This window comes from Mustelus asterias, chromosome 1, assembly GCF_964213995.1.
Source record: "Mustelus asterias chromosome 1, sMusAst1.hap1.1, whole genome shotgun sequence".
Taxonomy (NCBI): Eukaryota; Metazoa; Chordata; class Chondrichthyes; order Carcharhiniformes; family Triakidae; genus Mustelus; species Mustelus asterias.
The window spans coordinates 111,231,732-111,251,929 of NC_135801.1; the positions used below are offsets into that span (position 1 = coordinate 111,231,732).

Here is a 20,198-nt window from a genome sequence, read left to right on the forward strand (position 1 = left end):
TTGTCCTTTTCCATAGCCAGTCTAAATCTTGATACAATGGTCACTGTCCCCTGCATGTTCTTCCACTGACACTTGATTCACTTGTCCCATCTCATTTCCAGCAACCAGGTCTACCAGTGCCTCCTTTATCATTCAACTGGAAACATACTGTTGTAGAAAATTCTGCTGAATATGTATACACTCTGAACTCTTGATCCTGTCTGCTCTTTGCACTACAATCCCAGTCTATATTTGAATAATTAAAGTCCACATAGAACATAGAACGTAGAACAGTACAGCACAGAACAGGCCCTTCGGCCCACGATGTTGTGCCGAGCTTTATCTGAAACCAAGATCAAGCTATCCCACTCCCTATCATCCTGGTGTGCTCCATGTGCCTATCCAATAACCGCTTAAATGTTCCTAAAGTGTCTGACTCCACTATCACTGCAGGCAGTCCATTCCACACCCCAACCACTCTCTGCGTAAAGAACCTACCTCTGATATCCTTCCTGTATCTCCCACCACGAACCCTATAGTTATGCCCCCTTGTAATAGCTCCATCCACCCGAGGAAATAGTCTTTGAACGTTCACTCTATCTATCCCCTACATCATTTTATAAACCTCTATTAAGTCTCCCCTCAGCCTCCTCCGCTCCAGAGAGAACAGCCCTAGCTCCCTCAACCTTTCCTCATAAGACCTACCCTCCAAACCAGGCAGCATCCTGGTAAATCTCCTCTGCACTCTTTCCAGCGCTTCCACATCCTTCTTATAGTGAGGTGACCAGAACTGCACACAATATTCCAAATGTGGTCTCACCAAGGTCCTGTACAGTTGCAGCATAACCCCACGGCTCTTAAACTCCAACCCCCTGTTAATAAAAGCTAACACACTATAGGCCTTCTTCACAGCTCTATCCACTTGAGTAGCAACCTTCAGAGATCTGTGGATATGGACCCCACGATCTCTCTGTTCCTCCACAGTCTTCAGAACCCTACCTTTGACCCTGTAATCCACATTTAAATTAGTCCTACCAAAATGAATCACCTCACATTTATCAGGGTTAAACTCCATTTGCCATTTTTCAGCCCAGCTTTGCATCCTATCTATGTCTCTTTGCAGCCTACAACAGCCCTCCACCTCATCCACTACTCCACCAATTTTGGTGTCATCAGCAAATTTACTGATCCACCCTTCAGCCCCCTCCTCTAAGTCATTAATAAAAAATCACAAAGAGCAGAGGACCAAGCACTGATCCCTGCGGCACTCCACTAGCAACCTGCCTCCAGTCTGAAAATTTTCCATCCACCACCACCCTCTGTCTTCGATCAGACAGCCAGTTACCTATCCAATCGGCCAACTTTCCCTCTATCCCACACCTCCTCACTTTCATCATAAGCCGACCATGGGGGACCTTATCAAACGCCTTACTAAAATCCATGTATATGACATCAACTGCCCTACCTTCATCAACACACTTAGTTACCTCCTCAAAAAATTCTATCAAATTTGTGAGGCACGACTTGCCCTTCACGAATCCGTGCTGACTATCCCGGATTAATCCACCATTATAACTATTCTATAATTTTTGCACCTTTCTGTAATTTCCTTATAAACTTGTTCCCCTACTCCCTTCCGACTAGTTGTTGGCCTACAGACCACACCAAGCAATGTAATTGCACCTTTTTGTTCCTTAGCTGTCGCTAAATTAATTCAGTCCTCAAATCCTCCGGGACATCCTTCTTCTCCAGCGCTTCAGTGCTCTCCTTAACCAATGCTGTCATACCTCCTCTTCTTCCTTTCCAACCTTTCCTGAACACCTTGTATCCAGGAATATATAACACCAGTTCTGCACTTCCTTGAGCCAATTTTCTGTATTTCTACATGGCAATCTGCATCTGTGACTCTCCAATCTTATTCATTATGCACCATGCATTTGATTTAGACAATATTACTTTCTCCCTTATTCTGGTCCCACCTGTAAACTTACTATCCCTTATTTTGGTGCTATCTAGCTCTCCCAGGATTTTGTGCACCTTGGTATTCCTGCCTGATATTACCATATGGTTCTCACACACCTGCCAAGTTTGTTTAAATCTTCCCCAGTGGAGCTACCAAATTGCTCTGCAAGGAACTCAGTCATAACAATTTTAGGTCTAACCCACCCACTTTGTATTGGTCCCATCTGGTGCAGTGCCTCTCCCAATATCCAAAGATTCTGAAGCCCTCCCTCCCTCCCTCCCTCCCTCCACGTATTCATCTGCTTTCTCATTCAATTTCTAGACACTTGCAGGTGGTATTGCGAGTAATCTGGAGATTACTCCTTTTGAGGTCCAATTTTCTAATTTCCTACCAATCTCCCTAAATTCTGACTGCAGAACCATATCCCCCTTTCTGCCTATGTTGTTCATATCAATGTGGACCATAAAAATAGCACCATGGGCTCAATTTCATCCACCATAGTAGGTGGATGGTGCTTCAGTTTAGTATCTCATCCAAAAGGTAGCACCTCCAATAGTGCAGCACCCTCTCAGCGCTGCGCCAGAGTACAAACCTTTAATTTTATGCTCAAGCCCTAGAGTGAGACTTGAACCTGGAACTATGTTATGCAGAGGTAAGAGTGCTAATTTTTAATTGCAAAGCCAAAATAGACACAATACATGCAGGAGCCAAATTAATTTAACTGAATAATTCAGTGTTTGTGACATATATTGCCAGTATAATACTATCATATAGAAAAAGATAGCCCAGGCTCAATTGCATTTCAGTATTGATAGGCTGACTACAACTGGGACACCAATTGAGGCCTTAAAATTGGCATTAGTGCCTTGAGCTAAGATGGGGTGGCACGGTGGCACAGTGGTTAGCACTGCTGCTTCACAGCTCCAGGGACCTGGGTTCAATTCCTGGCTTGGGTCATTGTCTGTGTGGAGTTTGCACATTCTCCGTGTCTGCGTGGGTTTCCTCCGGGTACTCCAGTTTCATCCCACAGTCCAGAGATGTGCAGTTAGGTTAATTTGGCCAAGCTAAATCACCATTTAGTGTCCCGAGATGCATAGGTTAGTGGGGATTAGTGGGGTAAATATGTGGGGATAGGGCTTGGGTGGGATTGTTGTCAGTGCAGACTTGATGGGTCAAATGGCCTCTTTCTGCACTGTAGGGTTTCTATGATTCTATTCTATGTGAAAATCCAACCACATTCTGTTTTTATTGACTGAAATATAGCTGTGTGTGTGTGTTTATCTGTGTGTGTGTTTGTGTGTGTTTGTTTATGTGTATTTTGTGTGTTTGTTTGTGTCTGTATGCGTGTTTGTGTGAATATGTAAATATATGCTTATGTACTTGCACGTGTATGTGTGTGTATTGAACAAAGAACAAAGAGAAATATGGCACAGGAACAGGCCCTTCGGCCATCCAAGCCTGTGCCAAACACAATGCCCTAACTAAACTAAACAAAAACCTTCTGCCCTTACTCAGTCCGTATCCTTCTATTCCCTCCCTATTCATCCACCCATCCAGCCACCTCTTAAATGTTGCTAATGTGCCTGTTTCCACCACCTGCTCTGGCAGTTCCGGGCACCCATCACTCGCTGCATGAAAAACTTCCCCTGCACATCTCCCTTAACTTTCCTCCTCTCACCTTGAACCTGTGCCCCCTTGTAATTGACATTTCCACCCTTGGAAAAAGCCTCCGACTATCCATCCTGTCTACGCCTCTCATAATTTTGTAGACCTCTATCAGATCTCCTCTCAGCCTCCATCTTTCCAGTGAAAACAATTCTAGTTTATTCAACCTCTCCTCAGCCAAAATCCTCGAGATTAGGCAACATCTTGGTGAACCTTCTTTGCATTCTCTCCAAAGCCTCCACATCCTTCTGGTAGTGTGGTGACCGGAACTGCACGCAATACTCCAAATGCGGCCTAACCAGGGTTTTATATAGCTGCAACATGATTTCCCAACTCTTGTACTTAATGCCCCAGCCAATGAAGGCAAGCATGCCAAGTACCTTCTTAATGACCTTGGCCACCTGTGTTGCCATTTTTAGGAAACTGTGGACATGCACGCCCAGATCCCTCTGAATGCTAATATTCCTCAGGGTTCTGCCACTTACAGTATAATTCACACCTAAATTTGATCCTTCAAAATGCGTCACCTCGCATCTGTCCGGATTAAACTCCATCTGCCATTTCTGTGCCCAAGTCTCCAATCTATCTCTATCCTGTTGTATCCTCTGACAATCCCTCGCACTATCAGCAACTCCACCAATCACTTGCAAACTTACTAATCAGACCACCCACATTTTCCTCCAGATCAACAGAGGTCCGTGCCCTGATCCCTGCAGAACACCACTAGCTACAGATCACCATTCTGAAAAACACCCTGCCACCGCTACTCTCTGTCTTCTATAACCAAGATGTGGAGATGCCAGCGTTGGACTGGAGTAAACACAGTAAGAAGTCTCACAACACCAGGTTAAAGTCCAACAGGTTTATTTGGTAGCAAAAGCCACACTAGCTTTCGGAGCGCTGCTCCTTCGTCAGGTGAGTGGGAGTTCTGTTCACAAACAGAGCATATAAAGACACAAACTCAATTTACAAAATAATGGTTGGAATGCGAGTCTTTACAGGTAATCAAGTCTTAAAGGTACAGACAATGTGAATGGAGAGAGAGTTAAGCACAGGTTAAAGAGATGTGTATTGTCACCAGGCAGGACAGTTAGTGAGATTTTGCAAGCCCAGGCAAGTCGTGGGGGTTACATGACTTGGAGACAATACACATGTCTTTAACCTGGAGACAATACACATCTCTTTAACCTGCGCTTAACGCTCTCTCCACTCACATTGTCTGTACTTTTAAGACTTGATTACCTGTAAAGACTCGCATTCCAACCATTATTTTGTAAATTGAGTTTGTGTCTTTATATGCCCTGTTTGTGAACAGAACTCCCACTTACCTGACGAAGGAGCAGCGCTCCGAAAGCTAGTGGCTTTTGCTACCAAATAAACCTGTTGGACTTTAACCTGGTGTTGTGAGACTTCTTTCTATAACCAAGCCAGTTCTATACCCATCCAGCCAACACACCCTGAATCCCATGTGATTATAATTTCTGTACCAGTCTGCCATTAGGGACCTTGTCAAACGCCTTACTAAAGTCAGTATAAACGACACCCATAGCCCATCCTTCATCAATTATCTTTGTCACCTCTTCAAAAGTTCAATCACGTTGGTTAGACCTGACCTTCCCCGTACAAAACCATGCTGCCTGTCACTAACTAGTCCATTTTCCTCCAAATGTGCATATATCCTGTCCCTCAGTATCTTCTCCAAAAGCTTCCCCACCACTAACATCAGGCTTACAGGCCTATAATTTCCTGCATTATCCCTGCTTCCTTTCTTAAGGGAACAACATTGGCTATTCTCCAGTCTTCTGAAACCTCGCCTGTGGTCAAAGAGAATGTGAAGATATCTGTTAAGGCCCCAGCTATTTCTTCCCTTGCCTCCCGCAGTAACCTGGGATAGATTCCATCTGGCCCTGAGGACTTCTCTACCTTAATACAATTTAGGATACTCAACACTTCTTCCTTTGATATATTGACATTCTTTCGAGCATTCACACACCTAACCCTAACTCCTTGGTGAATACTGATACAAAGTACTCATTAAGGATCTCACCCACTTCCTGTGGCTCCAAACATAACTTCCCTCTATTCTCCTTGAGTTGGGCCTACTCTTCCTCTTACTATCCTCTTGCTCCTAATATATGCATAAAAAGCCTTGGGATTTTCCTTGACCCTGTTTGCTAAAGACATTTCATGGCCCCTTTTAGCCCTTCTAATTCCACATTTAAGTTCCTTCCAACTTTCACTGTACTTCTCAAGGGCTATGTCAGTTTTTGGATGCTTAGACATATCATATACTTCCTTTTTCCTTTTGACTAAGCTTACAATTTCCCTTGTCATCCCTTGTGTCTGTATGGAGCTGTGTGTGTGTTAGTGTGTATTTGTTGTGCCTGTATGGGTGTGTGTTTGTTTATTTGGAAGTATGTATTTGATTGTGTCTGTATGGGTGTGTGTGTGTGATGTTTCAGGTTAAAACAGGATTAGTCTCAATCAGATTCCTTCCACAATCAACAGCTTTTATTTATATAGCACCTTTAAAGTGGTAAAATGTACACCAGCAACAGTCAACGGAAAAGCTGAAAAGTAGGAAATAAAGTACAATTTGTGAAGTTGAAGTTATTAGTGACTGAATTTGTTGGTTCTGATTTGGCAGATGGTATTTGGTGAAGCCAACAGAACTTTCCCCCATGGGCTGTAGAGCCGGCAAGAATCCCATTGTCTCTTTTAGGGAAGACTTGCAGTATCACCAGCCACTCAGTCAGTTAACTGGAAGCAGTGGACCTTTCCCAGGATCAAGGACCAAGGGGGGGGTGGAAGTCCCAGACCAACAGCTGCTAATCAATCAAAGGCCAGCAGCTATATTGAATAACAGTGCCACCAGAGGCATGGTGACTGCTGCCAGTACTACACCCACCCAAGTTCAAGTATGGTCACTGGATCCCATGCCACAGGTGAGTGATGGTGGGTGAGATAGGGGTCATGGATGAGGTCACGGGGAGGAAGGGTAGGGTGTAGGCAACAAGGATGTTGTGGTGGCTTTTAGCAACTCTACACCCACATTCCCCCCCGCCCTCGAAATCCACCCCCATTTCCCAATGCTAGACTCCCTCAATCAGGAACTAAGTGCCTTTGACTGAGGGAACCACCTAGAGCCTGAAACCAACCCCATATGTGTTTGGTTATCGTGCTCCCTGAAGGGCAAACCAATCCCTGCCTACTGCTGGGTTAATACTACCAGTTGGAGAAATGAACCTTAAAATGGGCATTGTTGGTAGGGTAGGATGGCATCCTGCCACAGATTTAATCAAGGTGGAACTGGAAAAGTGGCAGTCACCACCCTCCCACATGATTAACTACCTCTGCCACCATCAAACTTGTCATGGCAAGGGCATTCAATTCCACCCAGCCATCCTGTTTGTGCTAATCTGAAAACAGCAATGTGATTCATCCAGTTCTTGAGAAACCTTGATCCAACTCATGAGCCCATCAATGTCCCAAAGGCTCTGTTGGCCCAGAGTGGAAGTATTCTAATCATACAGCAGATAGCTTCCTCATGACTAAATTAAGAAATGTGGCAACAGGAAGCAGTATTGAAATGTAGCAATGTTGGATGTGGAGAGAGAGAGAGAAATAAAATGGAACGATGTAATAAAATGGTTTTATGGATCAAGAGTACGTACCAAAAACTGTTCGTGCTGGAACAGACTCCTTATTAATCCAAAAAGAGACTTGAGAGAGAATGACCGTCATAATGCAGGGTATATAAGTCTGGATCATGAAATAACCCATTTTTCTTCTCAAGTGAAAATAGACAGTCATCACCACATATTCTCCTAAAAAAAGAAAACATATAGAACTCCTTTTCATGAGTATTGATGTTGGTTTTAATTGTAATCAGCTGCTTTGGATAAAAATACAATAATAGTCTAGCAACATTTAAAGTTTATTTGTTGGTGTCACAAGTAGGCTTACATTAACACTGCAATGAAGTAACTGTGAAAATCCCCTAGTCACCACACCAGCACCTGTTCAGGTACACTGAGGAAGAATTTATCATGGCCAATGCACTTAACCGGCACGTCTTTCAGGCTGTGGGAAGAAACCAGAGCACCTGGAGGAAACCCATGCAGACACAGGGAGAACGTGCAAACTCTGCACAGACAGTGACCCTAGCCTGGAATTGAATCTGGGTCCCTGGCACTGTAAGGCAGCAGTGCTAACCACTGTGCCACTGTGGAACACAAGCATGACTTCAAATTGTACTCTACTGCTCAGAGATTGTGATATTTATTGAAGAAATCCATAACCCTATGTCTTTACCTGTAATGGATTTAACTGTGCCACTTGATACTGTTTGTCCAACAAGATCATATTGCACCAAGCTAGATGACTCTTTGGGCACTTCCACTGATTCTTCAGGACCTTTTGTCCATGTATATATCATCTCACTTTTTGGATATGCATCTAAAACATATAAAAAGACTGAACTTATAATAATGTTAGTCCACAATAATAACATAACTATTCGTGACATAATGTATCCAGCTGAATCTTCCTCTTTTTAGCTATATTTAAATGATTGAGTTGTCTCTTTCTAAACATTGTTCTAATACAAATCCTTCCCCAACATAACAAATTTTGCAATCCGAAAATATTTATTAAGCTTTATTCTCGTTGGCATTTTAAAAGCTATTCCACAGTTGTTTAAATATTTTAAACAATTCAATTAAAGTACGCAAATCTATTTTAATTCTGTTGTAGTTGTTTAAATAAAGTAAAACAATTATTCAGAACTGCATAATGATCTTATAAGCGTTCTGATGATTGCAAGCACATTGATAATCATTAGCCCATTCCTATTAGTTTACAATATGTTCAACTATTCTGAGCTCTGACGAAGAGTCATCCAGATTCCAAACGTTAGCTCTATTCTCTCTCTACAGATGCTGTCAGACCTGCTGAGATTTTCCAGCATTTTCTGCTTATGTTCAACTACTTGTGCGTTTTGTTTGTTTCATTCCTTCAAAACAATTCCGAACACAGATGTACAATGTAAAACACATCATTGCACTGCACTTTTTTAAAGAAAATTTCTAACGTATTTGTAATTGTATATGTGACAAACACAAATTTGTTTTCCACATATTTACACCAAGTAAAGTTGACTTGACACTAATCAAAATTCATGCATAATTTCAACAGGGCGGTTAGATAAAATCGTGAACACTTTCAGTTAAAGGTTTCCTTCTATGGTTAAGCCAAAAAAAACAAGAGCACGCAACTCACAACTTCCAAATTTAAGTGGACAAGCATGGCCATCCATTGGGAAATCAACCAGTTTCATTGGACATTCTGCACTTATGGTAAGTCTAAAATAAAATAAAAATATGAAATTATTTTTAAACTGAAATGAGCATCTCTCGTTATTTAAGTACTAGTGGCAAAATAAATGCCTGCCATTAGGCAAAGTGCAAAACGTACCTCATAGTGTACAAAATGGTCCCATTCTGCATGATTCGGAACAGCTTGTTTGGGGCTGTCATGTTGTGGGAAATTGATTTTTTTCCGTTCCTAAAGAACGTATCGGGTGTCCAGACTTTAGTGACCATCATGTTATTGAGACGAAGGATTTCAATAGGGCCGTCGTACTTCAGCCTCTTGTCCACCCAGGTTTGGCGGAAAAACACATCCATTGTGTACTCCTTAGATAGAAACGGGGAATAAGCACAAATGGATGACTGAAGTGAAACACTATTGGGTATAATGCATCAAGTAGTTTCGAGTATTCTAACAGTTATTTAGTTTCCCATACAGAGTGTCACTGTGATATTTGCCCAGTATGTGTGAAACATTATTTGATGCGCAGCCTATGTTGAAGCATTATACAAAGAGCACGCAACACTAATCACTGGAATCCACATGGGCTACAACACGCAATTAGATTTGTTTCTTTTTATGTGTTGCTTTCAACTAAAATGAATGGTGAAGTATTCCTCCATCCATCCAACTTATTTCCGAGGTGAATGTTTGAAGTGGCCGTGTGTTTACTCTAAATACATTGGAATTCTCATATTATAACCTGAATGCAACGCCGGCAAGGTCTTTCCTCGAATGATCCACCTTAAATGTTCGCATTAATAATTTCACTTTGGGTAAACGATAATGGAAGCACCGACCCCTCTTGCAAAAATAAAAGTCTGAAGATGGGATATCTACTTGCAACACTGAAGTTGTAAAGGTGGAATCCTACCATCTCAACATCAGACACTGGCCCAAAGCTCGTTACGTAGATATCTGTTTTGACTTCGGTAACAGCACCTGTAGAACAGGAAGTTCAAGCTTCACTATTTTGACGGGGACGCGCAAACAAGGAGGTGACCAATGGTCACTTACACCCACCCTTCATCATAAATCACAGCACAGTGAGGGGACTGTGCTCAGTTTTAGACGCATTTCATGTATTCGTTCCACTGTCACCCCTAAGTTCTAACGGCAGTAAACCAGCAAGTTGCAAGCTCCCGGATTCTCACAGAGTGAATAAGCTTCGTTTTCGTATGGCCAATGGGTATGCCTTCAACTTTGTCGGTCTGCCTTTCTTCCAAGTGTTGCAAGCACACTTAGTTAAAATAAAAACCCGGTTCACATCGAAAGTCTTTGGAACATGGTAACAAGGCAGAGACATATACAAGATACCGCTAGCACTCCTTTCTAACACTGATTTCAATCATCCGCTGTTAAAAAAAACACAAGCCCTTCAAGACCGTATGGAATTCGCTCACATCTTTTGTATCAGCAGCAAGCCCTCCAGAATAAACCCATGCTGTTTCAAATGAATGGTGTCTTCCTATTTTATCTCTGAGCACAGGAAGGGTGCACATTGCTCCCCTCCCCCCCCTCCCCGCTGGAGTAGACTAACAACCCTGTTTATAATAATGCTCTAGAAAGGATCAACCGAAATGTTACCATCATCCCATAAATACAAGAGCAGGCAATTCGCTCTCATAAGGCAAGCTGCAGAAGTCGAAAATAAATATTCAACCGTACCCCCGAATCCAGGTCTCAATCTGTTGTCATAACCGTCCAGCAGTCTGTCCAGGATACGTGTAAAATTTTCTGGGTATAATTTCTCATCCTTCTTGATCTCCCCAGAGCTCTCACCTATACTGCAAAGTGAATATATAAAAGCGAGGTTGACCATACAATGACAAGGCAACAGCTCTCTGCCCTACACCTGATATTGATCTTTTGGACCCGGCAAAGACAGTGAAATAAGCAAGTCGATCCGAAAAACAGCGCGAAATAAGGCGAAAGGATCTCTTTCCTCCCAGTACTTACCACGCTGTCATGTAGATAAAGTAAAGCAGAGTGGGCAGATAACTGGAAGACATCCTGATCACAGTCTCCTTGGCAGGAACCATCTTTGCATGCCATACTTTAAGCCTCTTCCCGTTCCCCGTCGCCAATTGCCTTGTCCTAAGGAGAGATCACAGGCGTGAGAAAAGACACATGGACACTGGTGCTGGTGGAGTGCCTCCCTTCTCTCCTGCCAGGCAATGACTCTCTCGCATCAGCCCGATACACTTCCCCGAATCTTTCAGCAGCCGTTGTGCGGCGATCGATGGCGATGGGTTGGCAGTGCAAGGGTCAGAACTAAAAAAATGTAACTTAATATCACAGCGGCTTGATCAGAAACTCTCCTGGCAATGCTGTCCTATCACCTGCTGCATGTTAGCGGGGCGGGAGTCGGTCAGAGCTGCTGGCAAGTGCCAACATTTCTGGCTGGAGACAAACACGTAGAACTGAGGCAGTTCCCGTACTTTTGCACAGGCGCCTTGCAATAGTTTTGCAGTCGAATGTGGTGGATAGATATGGATAAGCACCTAGAATGGGATTGGACATGTTCTGCTCGGTTTGCCCATGAATTATTCTACAGCTGGCATTGAACTGCCGGCTGGTTTGTCAGTATTTCCTCTCTGCCCTGAGCCTCGGATGCCTCCACTACTGGGGGGGCGAGGGGGCGGTGTTCCTGGGCGCAGGGGGCGAAGAGTTGCTTTCATTTGGCGGTCGGGAGGGGAGCTGAGGTGAAGGCAAGAGGGCAAAGAGGAAAGGGAAAGAAAACTCCTTTATCCTTATGGTCAACTGCTGTGATCTGGGCCTCGGGTGGACCAGTAAACCAGTCTAAAACCCATCATTTCAGTTCTTTTTTTGGACTGAATCAAGACGCCGCCTAACTGGCAGTCTCTGGAATTTCCTAAGAACTCCCCCTTGTAAAGGGAATGCACTGGAGAGCACATGCTGATGTAGAAACACTCTGACGTTACCTCATAATTGTCACCCATCCATGTACCACCTTGTTGGTGGTACACAATAAATCATTGGGAATATTTTCTAAGCATTGATTTTACTTTGTTTTTTTTGCCATTTGAGATTAGTTGCACATTCCAGGGTCCAAAAGAGCTAAGAGTGAAACCAGTCACAGAAAACTGTAACACTAACTATAAGAAGCTATCTTCAATGAACATGTCTTTTAACGCTACCCTCTCTTTATTCGCACTGGGGCTTTCAAGTGAAGCTACTTCTTCTGAACGAAATATTTTACACTTGCAAAGAGGAAATTAAACTCTCCGACCTCTCCAAATTTGTTTTGACACTTCGCCATCATTTTGCACTGTGTATCCCATCAAACATCAATCGCTTGGGTTTAATTGTTGTAGCTCTTCTTTCACAGTGAAAGCTGCATTTTGCGATGTGTATCGTTGAGCAAAAGCAGACATTGGGAATGTGTTGCCAACAGCAGCAGAGTTTGGAATGATCCTCACATGGTGTCTCCGTGACCGACTCACTTGGTGAGATCCAGACATACTGTGTGAGTAGTAAACTGTATTTTGGTTGATTACATTTGGCCAGGGCGCTATTTGGAATGTTCATTTACATCTCCTGAGCCACCTCAAAGCAACTGTGTTTTTCCTGATGGAGAGAATTCAGCTAACGGGGAGTTGAGACCTTGTGATTTAATTAGCATAATAGCAACCCGCATTTGTAAGAGAGAGAGAGAGAGAAATACCTTTCAGGATCTGATTGTTTGACTATTTTGCAAAGGAAACTGTTCCCACAGCAATCTGTCCATTTGATGTTGTGGAAGCTGCGCGCATGCGTTGCCGCCTCGGAATTATTGCACTGCCTTGGACTAAGTTGCATTCCTTGAATCATCGCTCGAAGACCTTTCAATAATCAAAGTTAGGAATGTGGAGAGTTCAAGACAGAGGATGCCTCGCGATTTTGTCGATACCAGTGATGGTGGCCATGGCGTGTTATGCACAGAGGTGAGCTCTGATCTCTAATCATCCCTTGTCATTGTTTGTTTTCTCTGCTTCACATTTAGTGCCAATGAAATCCACATTTCTTCCCCCAGGCTTAATGAGTCCAGCAACATGTCATATGTGAAAGACACCGTGGATAACTTGCTGAAAGGATACGACATTCGTTTAAGACCAGATTTCGGAGGTAAATCAGCTAGTTCCTCTCGGTATCGTCCCGTGTATGTAATGTGCAGTTCCTATTCTCCACCAGTCAATAGCTAGTCAAATAACCAAGACTTGCTGTATATACATAATAAACAATAACAGCGGCAGTACAACATCTTGCTGCCCGTGGCGATGTGCAACAATTTTATTATTTTTTGTTTTAAAAGTGGATTGCAATATCACAAGCAGACAATGTATTGTTTACCTCAAGGTCTGCCTGTGGACGTTGGTATGAACATAGATGTTGCCAGCATCGATATGGTCTCTGAAGTCAATATGGTGAGTGCACTCTTTAAATACCAGTCTGTGCAAATGGACACTACAAACGTCTTGTTTTAAATATGTTCCTCTATTTTAAATGCGCAATTCCGCATTGTTTACAAGATGACCCGATGTCGATGGTTAGTGTGGAGCTGTTTCCCGGATATTTCGTTGACTGGGGGTTGGGGGTTGACGGGGGGGGGGGGGTTGGTACATGAGTTTCTAACTGCAACTGGAACAATAACTATATCGATAAATACTATTCTTGTGCCGATGTGGCTCCTGCTTAAATCTACTAAAAGTGAGTAGTATTGCAATAAGGCGTTTAATTTCCTATAATGTATAATACCGCCATCTGGTGATTGCAATAATTCACTACGTTTCAGTGCCTTTTGACAGATCGTGTCCACAACATGATTGTTGTGCAGGGGGTTTCAGTGGCATGGACAGATCACAGCTCTGTCCCTAATTATCTAGTGCCCAGAAGCGCCGATAGTGTAATGTTTGAGATAACACTAGTTGCAGGCTCCTGGAGCAGCTGCGATTTCATAGAGCCCTGCTCGACAGTGGGTCTGACACACGCTGACAAGCTTCTTGTGGTGTGTCCACAAAATGAAAATACATTCGCAATACTCTCTCCTGTAACAAGGGACTAGCCATCTGATTGGAAGATCAAGGTGAAAAGCTAAAGCCTTTGCTGCTGGCCTACTACTGTGATTGAAAAGAGTAAAAGCAATTAGTGATGGATAATGAGAAGAGAAAGATTGAGAGAGACAAGAACTGTTTAGGTCCTGGGGATGAGTTGAAGCAGGAGACTTGAATCACGAATCTTCAGTGTGATAAATATCATGGAGAAAAGTTGGGTAGGACATAATACTTGGAGTCACATTGAAAAGTTCTATATATGTGAATAAAAATAGGGAAGATTGCAATTGAGAGAGAAGGCCTGGGGGCAAGAGGAGGATGAAATCTCCTATCAGACAGATCTGACTTTTCTTGTATTTTGTCCAGCAGTGTGGAGGGATGTGGTGGAAGGATGTGGTAATGTATTAAGTCTGATCCAGATGAGGGACAGATAAAAAATTTTGACGATGTTGAGGAGAACAGATGCTCTAATTCCTCTCACAAACCTGTCTTTATCACCTGGAAAAACTCAGCAGGTCTGGCAGCATCTGTGGAGAGAGAAACAGAGTTAATGTTTTGAGTCCGCAAAGAGTGACTCTTGAGTCATACAGAAAGCTGTTTGAGTAAGTTGAGCATGAGGAAAGTTTTACTTTGTATATGCAAAGAACCAAAAGTATTTGGTGAGTGAATTTGGTCTGTTCAGATTACATAAGATCAGATGAATATTTTCCCAAGTGTTGGTGCCGTTTAAATCAGATGTTGGTATACAGGATATGAATATTTATCAATGAAAACAATTTCCTTACATATTTTTCTTATCTGGTTTATAATAAGTGATAAAAGAGACAAATTGTTTGAGGCCTGTACACTAGTGAAATACATTTTTACAGACCACATATCTCCTTAATCAACTTTGCAGTGTACCCTTTTTGCATCATCTGAACTAACTGATTAGTGAAGTCATTCCACCACTCATGAATCCCAGCTCATCAAAATAGAATGTGTATTCTTGGATTTCAAAACATAAATTGATTTGAGTTCAACGCTCATAATAAAAGTAGAAACAGTCAAGACATATCACTCCAGTTCCTAGTGCATTCATTTATAAATCTCTTTGATCTCTTGCTATCATATTTCCATAACATCAGAACAAAGAACAATTAGGAGCAGTAGTGGACCATTCAAGCCTTCTCTGCCATTCAATAATGTCATGGTTGATATATCCATTTTGTAATTCTCCCGAGAAACATCAAGGTAGGTTTGAAATTCTGCAACAGCATAAACAAGTTTGAGCAGCAAGTAAATGGATCTCTGAAACTTCATGTCTGTTTGAAGTTGTCCAAGGATAATATTTGCTATATGACCAATGCTTGTTTAAACCTGGGCAATTGTAAAGTGAAGTACTGAAAGTGTCTTCTACAGAATGAAAATAGTATTTAGCCCCAGTCCAGCAACTAATTAGTCAGCTGTAGTCATCATAGAAATCATAGAAACCCTACAGTGCAGAAGGAGGCCATTCGGCCCATCGAGTCTGCACCAACCACAATCCCACCCCACATATTTTACCCGCTAATCCCTCTAACCTACGCATCCCAGGACTCTAAGGGGAAATTTTTAACCTGGCCAATCAACCTAACCCGCACATCTTTGGACTGTGGGAGGAAACCGGAGCACCCGGAGGAAACCCACGCAGACACGAGGAGAATGTGCAAACTCCACACAGACAGTGACCCGAGCCGGGAATCGAACCTGGACCCTGGAGCTGTGAAGCAGCAGTGCTAACCACTGTGCTACCGTGCCGCCCTTGAGCATCTTAACATCATTCAAACATTTTGGTTGGAATATTCTCACAGTGCTCCCAAAGTGTTTTGTTCTTGCTTCAAGGTATCCATCTGCAGGCATACACATGGGAAATTATTCAAAAATAATACTTCTGATCAGTGGGTTCATATTTCCTCGAGTTTATTTAAAAATAATGATTTTTTTATTTGATTTATTATTGTCACATATTGGTATACAATGAAAAGTATTGTTTCTTGTGCACTATACATACAAAGCATACCATTCATAGAGTACACAGGGGAAAAGGAAAAAAGAGAGTGCAGAATGTAGTGTTACAGTCATTGCTCAGGTGTAGAGAAAGATCAACTTAATATCAGGTAGGTCCATTCAAACGTTTGATGGAGCAGAATCATAGAACCCTACAGTGCAGAAAGAGGCCATTCGGCCCATCAAGTCTGCACCAACCACAATCCCACCCAGGCCCTATCCACCTATCCCTACATATTTACCCACTAACCCCTCTAACCTATGCATCCCGGGACACTAAGGGGCAATTTAGAATGGCCAATCAACCTAGCCCGCACATCTTTGGACTGTGGGAGGAAACTGGAGCACCTGGAGGAAACCCACACAGACACGGGGAGAATGTGCAAACTCCACACAGACAGCAACCCGAGCCGGGATTCGAACCCAGGTCCCTGGAGCTGTGAAGCAGCAGTGCTAACCACTGTGCTACCGTGCCGCCCAAAGCTGTTCTTGAGTTGGTTGGTATGTGATCTCAGACTTTTATATATTTCTCCCGACGAAAGAAGGTGGAAGAGAGTATGTCCAGGACGTGTGGGGTTCTCAATTATGCTGGCTTCTTTTCCGAGGCAGCGGGAAGTGTAGACGGAGTTAGTGGATGAGAGGCTGGTTTGCGTGATGGATTGGGCTTCGGTCACAATCCTTTGTAGTTTCTTGTGGTCTTGGTCAGAACAGGGGCCATATCAAGCTATGATACATTCAGAAAGGATACTTTCTATGGTGTGCCTGTACAAATTGGAGAGAGTCATAGCGGATGTGTCGAATTTCCCAAGGGATGCAATCCATTTGTCTTCATTTGTCTTTCATGCTGATTTGAAGCTGTCTGTAAACTGACTGCAATTAATGATAACATCTTAATGAAAAACCTTTTAACATCCATCCCCCCACCCCCAACCATATTGTAAATAAAACAGAACTTGTAAATGAACAACATTCACAAAGAAGTATTTCAATAGTACAGTTAATATGTCACACATATATAGGCATCAAATAATTTGCACCACATTGAGAATTGAGTTGAAAGTTGGCATGTGCACCTCTCACTCCATAATATTGCTGGTATGTTTAATGCAAAAAGAGGCCTGAAAATGTATTCTATCTTTGTAGCTAAGGATAAAAAAACTGGTATTTGCAGAGAAGAAACATTCTAACATAATATTTTCTCAATACTGTGCCTTTAAGAACTGTATTTATCATATTTCTGTGCAGGATATTTTTTAACAGTCTATTCTAACATCGATGCCACGGGGTCTGTATCTGGCAGCTCTGTGTTGTTACTGTAGCAGCATAATTGCTAGAATGTTTGTTTTAATCTGGACTAATGCTGTTCTGTTGTTTTTTAGTGTTTTCCCCTGGGCTTTTGCAGAATAGGACTTGACTAGGTTGATTGACAGAAAAATCAGGTGACTGGGTGAAGCTGGCCTTACACAGAGAAGTGAAGCAGTCTGCTGCTTGGGATGTTTAGAGAGAGGTTGCTTTTTCTTGTCTCTTTCTCTCTCTGGAGTTGGAGACTGGAATCTGCCAGGAAATAAGTCTCTTTCCCTGGGATTCAGTCAGATCTCACAACACCAGATTAAAGTCCAACAGGTTTATTTGGCAGCATGAGCTTTTGGAGCGCTGCTCCTTCATCAGGAAAGTCACCTAATGAAGGGGCAGCACTCCGAAAGCTCATGCTGCCAAATAAACCCGTTGGACTTTAACCTGGTGTTGTGAGACATCCAACGTGGCATCTCCACATCATCTCTGGGATTCTGCTGTTTGGGGTGGATCTTTCTCTGGAGGTGGTTGTATGAGAGTCAGAAGACAAGTGTCTGTCTAGATCTCTGTCCAGAGGTGTTAAAAGGCTGGAAATTAAGCATCCACATGAGCCTGCTTTTGGTGCTAACTGGTTCTGAAGAAGGGATTTATGTCTATGGGGTACTGCTAATAATTGTAACTATAGAGATTGCTAGCTATTAGGAATTATACTGTGTCAAATTTAAGTATTTTAATCGTAAAAGTTATGCAAATTATTTTGTTATATTCTAACTGTATTTTAAAACAAATAAAGTTTGTTTCAATAAAAGCTTCCCAGTGGGTCAATTGAATCATACCTGAAGTGAAACACCTTATTCTCACCATAATGTCAAAATAAAAAAACAAAGGGTCTAGGCTAACTTCATAATACGTCTTAGAGTTTCAGCTCTGGTCCTTAACAATATCAAATTTATTTTACAGACATTACCATATCATACAAAACATATTAAAGCTTCTGTATTTTACTTTTGTTTGAATTTATGTGAAGTCAAATTGATGGCTAATTATGTAAATTTCTGTAATGGACTGAAATAATAATACACATTTTACATAAAAATGCTTACTGCTTAATGTCTATTTTATGGTGTATTGAATTAACAAAATGCTACTGTTGTAAGGGTAAGTAACAGAGATTATTTTCCCAAAAGATACTGATGATAGTTTTAATTTGCTTAGAAATATTGATGAAATGACAGAAATATGAAATCATAGAATCATAGAATAGTTACAGCACAGATGGAAGCTATTTGGCCCATTGTGTCTGTGCTGGCTCTCTGAAGAGCAGCTCACATTGTGCCACTCCCCTGCCCTGCAATTTTACCCTTTTCAGATATTGATCAAATTCCCTTTAGAAATCTTCAGCTGACCCTACCTGCACCATACTCTCCAGCAGTGATTTCCATATCCTAATCACTCACGGCATGAAAATGTTTTTCCTCATGTCACCAAAGCTTCTTTTGCCAATTACCTTAAAACTGTAGCCTCTTGTTCTCGATTCTTCCACCAACAGGATCAGATTCTCATGATCAATTCTGTTCAGATCCCTCATGTTTTTTGAATACTTCTATTAAATATCCTTTCAATTTTCTCTTCTCCAATGTTTGTACATAACTGAAGTCTATTATCCCTGGAATCATTCTGGTGAATGTTTTCAGCACGTTCTCTAATTCCTTCACATCCTTCCTAAAATATAGTGCCCAAAACTGTAAGCAGTACTCCAGCTAAGGATGAACCAGTGTTTTATACAGGTTTAAGATAACTTTCTCGATTTTGCACACTTTGCCCCTATTGATAAAGTCCAGGATGTCCTATACTTTCTCAACCTGTCCTCCCACCTTCAATGGTTTATGTACACATACACCAAACTCCTTTGCTCCTGCACCCTCCGTGGGGTGGCACGGTGGCACAGTGGTTAGCACTACTGCCTCATAGCTCCAGGAGCCTGGGTTCGATTCCCGGCTTGGGTCACTGTCTGTGTGGAGTTTGCATATTCTCCCCGTGTCTGCGTGGGTTTCCTCCGGGTGCTCCGGTTTCCTCCCACAGTGCAAAGATGTGCGAGTTAGGTGGATTGGCCATGCTAAGTTGCCCCTTGGTGCCCCAGGATGAATAGGTTAGAGGGATTAGCGGGGCAAATATATGGGGTTACGAGGATAGGACCTGGGTGCAGACTCGATGGGCCTCTTTCTGCACTGTAGGGATTCTATGATTCTCTGATTTATCTCTAATTGCCCTTGAGAAAGCGTTGATGAGCTGCCTTCTTGGACTGCTGCAGTCTCTGTGGTGTGAGTACACCCACAGTGTTGGTCGAGTTCAAGCATTTTGAGCCAGCGACAATGAAGGAATGGCGGTATAGTTCCAAATCAGGATGGTGTGTGGCTTCGACAGAAACTTGCAGGTGGTGATGTTCCCATGTATCTGCTGCCCTTGTCCTTCAAGGTGGTAGAAATTATGGGTTTGAAAGATGGAGGAGGAACCTGTTGAAGGAACCTTGGTGAGTTCCAGCAGCTCAGCCATTTTCCTTGGTGCTAGATGTGACTCCAAAGCGCAGAGATTTTTCTCCCTGCACTGCAATGCTCTCTTTAATCAATACTGCCACCATTTCTCCCTTCCCTCCTTTCCATAACATCTTGTATCCAGGAATATTCAATATCCAGTCCTGCCCTTCTATGAACCAGATCTCTGTCATCACCACTAAATCATATTTGCATGTGGCCGCTTGCATCTGAAACGCATCAATCATATTTACCAAACCACACTCAATGCATTTGCATACATGCACTGTAACCCTAACTTAGAACAAAAACAGA

General features: G+C 42.5%; 2 protein-coding genes across 4 annotated transcripts in view; one reads left to right on the plus strand and one right to left on the minus strand.

Annotated features, from left to right (window-relative positions):
* LOC144497972 (gamma-aminobutyric acid receptor subunit alpha-4-like) overlaps window positions 1–11,027 on the minus strand; it is a 56,236-nt gene extending 45,209 nt beyond the window's left edge. Inside the window, exons 1-7 of the mRNA XM_078219453.1 lie at window positions 10,999–11,027; window positions 10,646–10,764; window positions 9,852–9,919; window positions 9,083–9,303; window positions 8,888–8,970; window positions 7,922–8,065; window positions 7,282–7,434 (exon numbers count right to left, since the gene is read on the minus strand). Coding sequence (XP_078075579.1) covers window positions 7,282–7,434; window positions 7,922–8,065; window positions 8,888–8,970; window positions 9,083–9,303; window positions 9,852–9,919; window positions 10,646–10,764; window positions 10,999–11,027 — 817 coding nt within the window. The remainder of the gene's footprint in view (window positions 1–7,281; window positions 7,435–7,921; window positions 8,066–8,887; window positions 8,971–9,082; window positions 9,304–9,851; window positions 9,920–10,645; window positions 10,765–10,998) is intronic.
* A 1,817-nt stretch (window positions 11,028–12,844) lies between these two features.
* The window catches only part of LOC144498124 (gamma-aminobutyric acid receptor subunit beta-1-like), a 303,665-nt gene continuing 296,311 nt past the window's right edge, over window positions 12,845–20,198 (plus strand). For all 3 annotated transcript variants that reach the window (XM_078219467.1, XM_078219477.1, XM_078219485.1), the window contains exons 1-3: window positions 12,845–12,924; window positions 13,014–13,105; window positions 13,337–13,404. In XM_078219467.1, the coding sequence (XP_078075593.1) occupies window positions 12,845–12,924; window positions 13,014–13,105; window positions 13,337–13,404 (240 nt within the window). The remainder of the gene's footprint in view (window positions 12,925–13,013; window positions 13,106–13,336; window positions 13,405–20,198) is intronic.